General features: G+C 33.4%; 1 protein-coding gene across 1 annotated transcript; it reads right to left on the reverse strand.

Annotated features, from left to right (window-relative positions):
• Window positions 1–7,849: 7,849 nt before the first annotated feature.
• LOC107950077 (cold shock protein 2-like) lies at window positions 7,850–8,943 on the reverse strand. The gene is made up of 2 exons (XM_041089881.1): window positions 8,900–8,943; window positions 7,850–8,111 (listed from the first exon to the last, which is right to left on the reverse strand). Exons 1-2 carry the CDS (start codon window positions 8,941–8,943, stop codon window positions 7,850–7,852), a joined length of 306 nt encoding a protein of 101 aa, XP_040945815.1.
• Window positions 8,944–11,161: the final 2,218 nt, after the last annotated feature.

The following is an 11,161-nucleotide window of genomic DNA, read 5'->3' on the forward strand; positions in this document are numbered from 1 at the left end:
TAAAGGTATTTATCGCGATGGCGGTATAAACTGATTCTCAAGAGCGACACCATGACGATGATATATGGCATAAGACCGTGGATGAAAAATGCCATGGAAGTTTGATATGTGGTATCCAGCATAAGAACATGGATGAAAGATGTCATTGTTGCATAGTACATTTTAAAACGGTAATAGTGTAAGACCATGGATGAAAGACGCCATGGAAGCAAGGTAAATGATATAAGGTTGGCGATGTAAGACCATAGATGAAAGACGTTATGGTAGCTACCTATGATAAGTAAAACCATGGATGAAAACCTCCATGGCATCATGTGTAACACCCCTAACCCGTATCCGTCGCCAGATTAGGGTTACAGAGTATTACCGATCAACTGAAAACCTTTAAACATCATTAAATTCAATAAATTCAAAAAAAATCATAAACCATTCATTCTCATACGTTTCATCCGTAACCCGAGCGCCCTCGAGGCCCTAGAAATAGCTTGGGAGCAATTTGGGACTAATTTGAAAAAAATCAAAAATTCAAGAAAAAGTGGAAAACAGGGGACACACGGTCGCGTGGAACCTTTCAGATCGTGTAACTTTCGAACAAGGGACACACAGTCGTGACCCAGCCCATGTCCTCGCCCGTGTAACTCTTTGAGTAGGGTCACATGGTCGTGTCACACGTCCGTGTGCCAGTCTGTGTGATAGGTCGTGTAACTCACTGACTTGCATACAAAGGACTCTTAGATGACACAGAGCTGTGTCGCAAGGCCTTGTGCCTCAAATGGCCGTGTTGCAAGGACGTGTGCCTCACAAAGTCGAGTTACAAGCCTCATTGTAACACCCCTAACCCGTATCCATCACCAGATTAGGGTTACAAAGCATTACCGTACAATTGAAAACATTTAAACATTATTTCATTCACTAGCATAAACATATTATATATCAATCATACATACTCATTCCGTCCCTAAATTAAGCCCTCGAAGCCCTAGAAATACCTTAGAAATGATTCGGGACTAAATTGAAGACATTTGGAAAGTCTAAGAAATATTTACAAAAATTTTAATATAGGGGTCACACAACCGTGTGGCTAGGTAGTGTGCCTCACACGGCTGAGACACACGCCCTTGTCTCAGGCCGTGTAACATTCGAACTAGGGACAAATGGTCGTGTCCCAGTTTGTGTCCATACCCGTGTAACTCTCTAAGTAGGGTCACACGATCGTGTCATACGCTCGCATGCCACACCATGTGTTAGGCCGTGTAATTCACTGACTTGTGTATATTCCTGTGTGGACCTAAAATTCACCTAAAATAAGCTATTCCCAACACCATTCCATGCATGACCATTTGAAATAACTTGTGCACACTAACAAGGCATCATACCATACCTAAACATACATATATTTTCCATTCCAAAGGTCCTAATTTAATTAACCAATATGTCATTCAAAGGCACCTCAAAAGCAATCAAAACATCAACAACTAAAACATCTTAATATTGATCCATTTCTTGCATAGTAACCTAGTTCAATCATATACTAAAACATACCACAAGTATTCACTTTCATACATTATAATTATACCAAAAAGAAACCAATTTACAATCATTATAAAATACTTATTGACATAGTTTAATAAAGTATCAAATTGCACCAAAAAAACCTATTTAGCCACATATATATGCCACTACCCTAAGAGACACAAAAACTACCAACTTCGACCTAGTTAAAATGATCTCAAAAACATAAAAATCATTAAAAATGGACTTGAATACACTTACATGCAATGAAAATGAACTTGGCCTAATACCCTAGCCCTTTCTATGGTGATTTTCGATGGAGATGATATCAAATGAAGAAGATGAACATTATTTCTCATGTTATTTTTAGTTTTATTTACTAATTTACCTTTAAAAATTATCAAAATTTCAATAATACCAATCCATGCACATCCACTATCAACTTATATGGTATAATTACCTTTCAAGTCCATTAACATTCATTTATAAGGCTATTTGACTCTCTTAACTATTAAAACTCGACTTTTTTTACTTTTTATGATTTAGTCCTTTTTACTTAATTAACCAATTAAACATTAAAAATTTTTAACGAATTTTTGATACGACCTTGATAAAATCTTGTAGACACTAAATAAATAGAATAATAATAATTTACTCATAAAATTGTGGTCCCAAAACTACTATTCTGATATCACTAAAGTGGGCTGTTACACCCGTGTATCTGGCCGTGTGAACCCAAAATGATCCATTTCTTACCCAATTTAACTCCCTTATTGCATAGGTTCCTACACACTTTCAAGTACACATTTGGAAGGTGAAATTCAACTTCAAACACACTCAAACATGATCATATATTCATTCTATGTATCATACATTTACCAACCTTGGCACATCAATGTGTTTTACCACAATTCATTCCCAACTTTGTAACCACAAACACATTTTATCTCTATAAACAAACACCCATTTCATTACAAGCTTAATTTTAACTCATAGCATATCATTTCATACCATGACCTTTTAAACACATTTAAGTAACAAGTAGGAGATCACAAGTTGTTCAAGTGCACAACATATCACAACATATTACTCAAAAGCTAGGCATTTGACATAACAATACATAGAGTCCTAGTACACGCCATAAACCAAAACTGAGAAATTAAGTCTACCGAGATTCCTGAATAGTGTGATTTCTAGCGTTGATCCGATCTTCAAGCCTTCAAAACGTAATCTACAAAATAAACTAAATATGGATAAGCTTTAATGAAGCTTAGTAAGTTCGTTCAAAATTTAATAAACCTTTCGAGTCAAACATAGAGGATTCATTGTATGCAGATTATAACAATAAATAACAACTAATACTGTGATTCAGTATACTCAGTGAACATTACTCAACTAAGTTTTCTTCGGTATATCCATAGATTTCTCTTTAGTCAAGTTACACTCAGTATAACAGTAGGATTTGCTCGATTGAAAGTCCTTCAGTATAACAGTAACATTTGCTCGGTTGAGCTTCATACAGTATAATAGTAAGATTTTCTCGATTGAGCTTCTTTCAGTATAACGGTACGATTTCCTCGATTGAGCTTCATTCAGTATAACGGTAAGATTTGGTTCGATATAGCGTGCTTTCAGTATATGATACATCATTCATTAAGAGCATATTAAAAGGTACTTTAGCATTTTAGGGATATAGATAAACATACAAACTTACCAAACTGATTTGCAAGAAATTCTAGAGTATAGGGACTATTATGCAGTTTTCCTTTTTCAATGATTATCAGCACATTCTTAATCTAAAAATAATAATTTCATTCCATCAATTAGAATAACAACACAATTTGATCCTTTCAAGCAACTAAGTCATTTTTGGCAAATTACCTATTTGCCCCTTAACTTTCTATTTTATTCAATTCAGTCCTTAGGCCCTAATCATGCAATTTACTCATTTTTCCTAAACACCAATGATACTCAAATATTCTATAACTTCATACCAATATTGGCAATAATTTCACCTCAAGTACAAACAATTTATCATTTAATCAATTTAGTCCCTAAACATCAAAATCATCAAAAATCACTTTTCAAAATAGTCTAATCTATCAAAAAAGCTCCATATTTCATCATAACCTTTAAGAAATAGCCTCATTCATCAATGGAAAATTTTATAACATTTAACAGTTTCAGAAATGAGTCCTCGATTTAGCTAAGACCAAACTGATACGAACTCAAAAACATAAAAATTACTAAAAACGAGCATCAATACACTTACCAAATCAAAGATTTAAATCAAAGTTAAAACCCTAGCATTTTTCCTTTGTTTTGTCGTGAGGAAGATAAGAAAATAATGAAATTTTCCTTTTTAATTTAGGTTTAATTTAATATATATACTATGGGTTAAATTGTCCATTAGTTCCTTTATTACGCATAAACTCCTCAAATCCCACTAACCAATTTTCCATGGGTTAAATTGTCTATTTAGTCCCTTTAATTTAACTACTCAGTCTTTGTAGTTTTTACAATTCATCCTTTTTTACTTATTAAACTATCCAAACAATAAAATTTCTCAACCAAAATTTAATATGACTCTATAGACCTCATAAATATACTAATTAAATAGTATCTACACAGTATTTCATCAAAATTATGGTCTCAAAACCATTGTTTCCAACACCACTGAAAATCAGGCTGTTACAACTCTCTTCCTTAGGAAATTTCGTCCCCAAAATTTCATACCAGAAAATAGATGTGGGTATTGTGATCCTATTGAGTTTTCAGTTTCCCAAGTACCTTCTTCTACCCTGTGACGATTCCATAAGACTTTAACTAGCGGTACTTTCTTATTTCGAAGTTCTTTTATTTCACATGGCAAAACCCTGATTGGTTCATAAGAAGCGATTACATGTGATGGGTTTGACCGATAACGTCTCAACATCAAAACATGAAAGACATTATGAATTTTATGAAGTTCCGAAGGCAAAACTAATATTTATGCTATACGGCCAACTCTCTTAGTAATCTCATATGGTCCAATAAATCTCGGACTCAATTTTTCATTTTTTCTAAAATGTATGATAATACTAGAAAGAACATATGTTTTCTTCCTACTTATTGGTTAATTTGTCCCCATTTAGTTATCTTTAGCACATATTTTAACATTTTCAATTCAGGAAATTGCATTTTATAACTCAGTGGATCCTAGCCTATTTATCCTCAATTTTGTCATGTTTTGGTACTAATGTCGCTGTATGAGTATTTGGATAAGTATTAATATTCACGTAAAAAGGAAAACAAGAGTAGGCTTTTTAGGGGGTATTAGCTTCTTCAACCTATCTTTTGAAGCTTTTCGGCTATGGCGGCTTAAGTCTCCTACGGGTGAGCCGGCATGAAAATAGCACAGATTAGCTCCTGACGAGGAGCCCTGGGTACGACACAAGAGGGAATGGAGAGATTCAAGTCAAGATTGTCTAGGAATAGTATTCTCCACTTGTTTCTTTTATATTTCGTTTTTAAACATTGGTGATTACTTTCTATTTCATGTTTGTACGGAAGTACACATGATTTTTGGGTTAAATGTTATTTTATTCAATCTTACTTTTACTGTTTAATCTTTGAGTTTGAATGTTTTTAGCATGGAAGTGTTATTGCGGTCACTGACACTAGAAAGTGCAGTTCAACCTAACAAGCATGACAACGAAAGTTGCTTGAGGATTAGAGGAATTTAATCCACTTGATCTTAATAGTGTTCCATTTCCATCATCGAAAGGTATCGTTAATGTGCATGTTTAAGTCTTAGATTAAATATAAAAGTTAAGCTTGGTAAGATATTCATTGCAATTTAATGCATCGACAATCACCTATCCTTTTATACCTTGTAAGCACTTAGTATTCTGTTGAATATTAATGTTGGGGACCTCATTTTATCATTATCATATTTTATCTTATTATTTTCAAGTTAATTCTCCGACAACTACTCTCAAAATTTATCTCATTTCTATCTATTTATTGCACTGACATTGATAGACAAAAGACAACTTTTGCTAAGCGATTTTAAGTGAAAACGAGTAAAACGACATAATCGGTAAAAATACCTAATGTTCATAAGTGTTAGAGTAAGAATTTGATGTTGTCATAGAAGGGAAAAATGTTCAGCATGTTATAAAACATAATAAAAATAGATGAAGTTTAATTTCCGAGCTTTGGGGTAAAAGTGTAAATATGCAAAAGTTTAGGGGCAAAATTGTGTATTTTCCAAAATTGAGTCAATGACTGTTTTGATGAATGTGAGTATTAAATAAGCTAAATTTGCTATTATAGATCAAGAAGAACGAAATCTGGAGCTAGACCGGGGAAAGAAAAAGATTGAGGACTAAAGTGTTAGATTTGATCACATTTTTGTACCGGGGTAAGTTCACGGTAAATAAATGCAATATTTTAATAATTATTATTAATGTTGTTATTTTCCAGCAATTATATATTTATTTCATGAATTTATTTAATGTTGACTCAAGTATGAGATGACAGAGAATCCGTGTTAAAAAGTCCCGTTGAAACATAAGGAATGTATCGGATACAAATGTCATGACATTTGGGTAAAGAGGTCCCATGTAAGACCATGTCTGGGACATGGCGTTGGCACCGAGATAAGAGGTCCCATGTAAGACCATGTCTGGGACATGGCCTTGGCACCGAGATAAGAGGTCCCATGTAAGACCATGTCTGGGACATGGCGTTGGCACCGAGATGAGAGGTCTCCCGTAAGACCATGTCTGGGACATGGCATGGGCACCAATATGAGAACTCCCATGTAATACCATATCTGGGATATGGTATTGGCAGTACAGGAAACATCCCATGTAAGACCATGTCTAGGACATGGCTTTGGCATGTTATTATTAGATATGAGACCCAAGTATCCTTATTATTCCAATGTGGCTCAACGAGCTAGAAAACAGATTATGTTCTATCGAAATTCAAGTAAAAGTATAATTAGCAACTTCAAGTGAGTTATAAGAGTTAAGAATATGTTATGATATCAATGAGAACCAATATTTCAGCAAGAGAAGAGTAAGTTGTAATCTTAAGCTATCTAAATAGGTAAGTAAATAAACAAGTAAATGAGAGTAAGTAAAGAGGAAACTTAAGAACATGATACTTGCATATCATTATTTGTGTTAAATGTTGTTATTTATTTACTTGTAAACTTACTAAGCTTTATGCTTACTTCTTTTATTTCTTTTTCTTTCATATAGTATTATCAAGCATAGTCGGGATCTTGAAGACGTTGGAGAGCGTTCACAGTATCAATCACCACAACTCGGTATTTTAAGACGATAAATGTTTCGAGCTATGGCATGTATAGGGACTTAGTCATTTCGATTGTATATTCTTAAATTATGACCAAAAGATGATATGTAAATATTTTATGATGAATAGTTATTAAAATGGCTAAGTATGAAGGTGTTTGTTGTTATAAAAGTCTAGGTGATAAATTATGCATAGAAATCATTAAAAAGTAAAAATTGGCAGTGAATCAGTTTTGAGATAGCAATAGTGACGTGATTTTGAAAAATCGCCAAGGATAGTAGAAAATGATTTAGAGGGTGGATTAGATATAGAATTAAATCTTATTGAGTCTATTTTCATAGAAAAATAACAGTGTATACAAAGGAATTATGTATTCTGAGATATTTTCATTTTAGTTAGACAAGGTCAAAGTGGTTTTTGGAATCCCCTGTTCTGACTTTGGAAAATCATTAAAAATTGTAAAAAAATATTTATGAGTTTTAATTTATATGTATAGATTCCTTATTGAGTCTATTTTCTTTAGAAACAATTGAGAACACCATATGAAGTCTGTACAATGAGATAATTAAATTTTAGTGATGAGAGGTCAGGACAGTCGATCAGTGAAATAGGGGAGAATTTAATTAATAAACTGTACTAATTGGTTGAACCAAAAATTCTAAATATTTTATGGTAAAAATATATATGAGTCTAGTTTTAGGGAAAATTTATGGTTCTAAATTTCAAGTTTCATAGCTCTATTTATAATTAATTTAGTAACTATTATGCAGGTGGACAGCTTTGTTGTGAATAGTGAAATTAATTTCAAAAGTAAAATTTTATGCCCCAAACTTTTAAGTTAAGTCAAGTAACGCCTCATGCTCGACTCCGGCAACGGTCTTGGGTAAGGGGTGTTACAGGATGGATTGGAGAAATGTTAATGACACATTTAAACCCCTCATCAAAATTAGCAACCATTGTTGGGACACTCCCTAACAAAATACCCAAAGCCTCAATAGTTGTAATAAGCACTGCCGCCGCCGCCGCCACCCTACCCACAGTCCTGTGCTAAATGGACCATTTCACCACACTTATAACGTCTACCACCAATGCCACCTCCACCATAACCACCTCTCATTCCCCCTCCACCAAAACCACTGGATCCACTGCCATAACTGCCACCACCATTGTCGCTGTATTCGGATCTAGAAGAGCAACAAACAATGTTGCTGTTGGGGCCAGTAACCTCAACAACCTTGGGACGACCTTCAGAAGACTCGACAACGTACTTGACCTCTGCACCATCAGTAAGGCTACCGAAGGTGTTTTAACAAATGGAAAACATAGAAAAACTACATTAAAAGAAATGGAGAAGGGAGGAAAACATAGAGAGAAGCAGAAGAGAATAGAAAATAAAGAAAAAAAATATGTTAAAAGAACAAAAATGAAAAATTAAATTACCCAAAATGAAAAATATAGGGTCCAATTGTATAATTTAACCTAAAATTTTCATTTGAAATGATGATTTAACATGTCACGTCAGTTTACTATTATATCGTTTGTAATACATAAATTTTACCTGGCCTACATGAAGAAAATAAAGCAGTCCAAATTACAAGCGAGCTTATATGGCCCAAACTAAAATAAATCAAAATACGGTGGCCCAATTAACCCAAACCCGATTACAACAAAATAGGCCCAAAATCAATAGTGGCCCAAGTAGATTCAGGAAACCCTAGGGTTTTAGGGGGGAACTCGCGCCACAAGCCAAGCCTCACCCTCTGAATCTCCCCCGATCTTCGTACCTGCGCATCAAGAAAAGGGAATAGCAGTACATGGAAAGAAAAAGATTTGCAAATCAAATAAGAACAGATTTTGTTTCTTCTTTTTAGGATTTTCATTCGGCTATAAAGAGCCACACAAATACTGTAATAAGGATCCCAATTTGGAAATCAAATAAAAAAGCTATTACTTTCGCAATACAAAGAACAAAAATCGATCAAAGGTTATTACTTGCAGTTTTTATTTATTTTTTACTGTTATATTTTTTATCATTTATATAGATACGAATAAAATAAATAAGAGAAAAGAGAGAAATAACCTGTGTTTTGAACCCAAATCACCGTGAACGGCCGAGGAAGTCATCTCCGAGGAAAGACAGTCGGAAACTGAAAGGTTTCCTGGGCTTTTAAGGCTTTTTCTCTTACTGTTTGAAGATTTTAAACCCAGATTCGGGCTTAGAGGGGTCGAGAAAGCCAAGTTGGGAATTTTCCCTTTTTTGGCCACCGCAGACGGCGGTGCCGACGTTGAAGATCAGCGGCCGGCACGATGGCCGATGACCGGTCGATGATCGAGCCTTGGCTGGAGAGCTGGGGAGGGGAGAGCTTTTTTTTAAGAGATTTCTGTTTTTTTTAAAGAAAGGAGAGAATGAAAATTTTTAATGTTTTTTTTGTCTTAAATAGCCTAGTGAAACGACGTCGTTTCACCAGGCCTCCCCAAACGCCCAAAACGGCGTCGTTTTGGGGAGACTGACCCGACCTGGTCTATGATCTACGTGTTTTTTAGTTGAGGGGCAAATTGCGCTTTTAGCCCCTCTGCCTTTTAATATATTTCCAATTAAGTTTTTTTATTTTTTAGATTTACCCTTTTATTTATTTTAATTTCAATTTGGTCCAATTTACAACGGCGCCGTTTTAGAGGAGAAGGGATAATTTCCTTTCCAGCCCCTCTGTATTATTGGCGCGTTCGATTTGGTCCTCCGGAGTTCAATTATTTGTGGATTTGCCCCAGATTCTCGTCTATGGTTCAATTTAGTCCTTTTTTATTTTCTTTATTTTTTAATTAAATTATAATGTAAATTTTTTATATAATTATTATTTTTATCTATATATGTGTATATATATTTTTTTATGAATATTTTTCTTTATATGAATATTTTTTATATTTATACGTATATATTTATGTTTTTAAAATGATCAAATATCTACTTATTTTTTTATTTTTATTATATATATATAAGCATAATTATGTATTTTTTCCTTTATTTTCATAAATATATTATAGATTTTTCTATATGTAAATTTTATATTTCTAGATTTTATGTTTAAATCCACTTGCTTGTTTTTTTAAAAAAAAAGGTTCAATGTATATATTATGTACCTTTTATTCTTTATTTTTTTTATTTAGTTCTTTCATTTGTTTATTAATTTGTGTTTCCATTTATATTATTTTTTCTCGTTTATTTGATACTTTGCATGTCATTGCTTATTTTTTATGTATATTAGTTTCACTTATTCATTTGTATACATTATTTCTATGCCATTGTTATATTTATTATTGTTGTATTTATTATTGTGGCATATATATATACATTATAACATTACATCATCTTTTTACTCGAATTTAAAAATGGAATTTTTCAAAATAGAGATAATACTCGTATTTAGGATTTTCGAGAAGATTGAGCCCTAACGTATTGGGTTCTGATTTTCTTCGTTAAATCTAACAATCGAGAATTGCTCTTTAATCAAACAAAATAAAACTTGTCATCGGGAATTCAATATGTTGTGTCCTAACGTATTGGATGTGACACGTTGATTTCTCGAGATAAGGATTTTTTAAAAAAATAAAGGAAATATTGAATGTTTGGGATTTTAGGAAATTGTGCCCTAACGTATTAGGCTGCAATTTCTTCATAAATTTTAAACAATTAGATATTTTCTTACATTTTATTACACGAGTTTTTTTTGCACTAACTCATCTTGAAGAGAATAAAATGTTGTGCCCTAACGCATTGGGTGGGATATTTTTCTTTTTTTCAAAATGAGAAAGTCTTAATAAATAATTTGATTAAGGATCACATATTTTTTACTCTCGGCTATAAGACGTTAATTAATCAATTTGGTACCAATTTTTGGGTGTTACGAGGGTGCTAATCCTTCCTCGTACGTAACTGACTCCCGAATCCGTTTTTCTAAAACTCGTAGGCCAAAGTCATTTTTTAGGTGATCCAATCACACCTTAATAAAAGATTGGTGCCGACTCCAAATTTTCATCGACAACTAATTTTTGTTTTTTTTTCCAAAAATAAAGTTGGTTTCGACAGCTTGGCGACTCCACTGGGGACTTTTTTTAAAAAATAAGAGAGTCGAGCCGCAAAGTTGATTAATTTTTATCTTATGGTCGAGAAAGTTTTTTTTTAAAATTCATGACATCTTTTTGCATTCATGTATTTAAGTGTTGTTTTCATTACACATTACATGAGTCAAATGATTTTACCCTTTTAAGTGGGAGCGAGAAACTAGTCCTTCGTGAGGTTTTCACCTCCGTGTAGGGTAGTGGACCGCTTACGGGATAAATCCGT

This window comes from Gossypium hirsutum, chromosome D03 (genome assembly GCF_007990345.1).
Source record: "Gossypium hirsutum isolate 1008001.06 chromosome D03, Gossypium_hirsutum_v2.1, whole genome shotgun sequence".
NCBI lineage: Eukaryota > Viridiplantae > Streptophyta > Magnoliopsida > Malvales > Malvaceae > Gossypium > Gossypium hirsutum.

Bases quoted from the DNA above. Each gene is read 5' to 3' on its own strand.
- LOC107950077 (XM_041089881.1), bottom strand. From the start codon at position 8,943: ATGACTTCCTCGGCCGTTCACGGTGATTTGGGTTCAAAACACAG. The intron at 8,112-8,899 runs GTTATTTCTCTC...CACCTTCGGTAG, and splicing joins GATTTGGGTTCAAAACACAG to CCTTACTGATGGTGCAGAGG.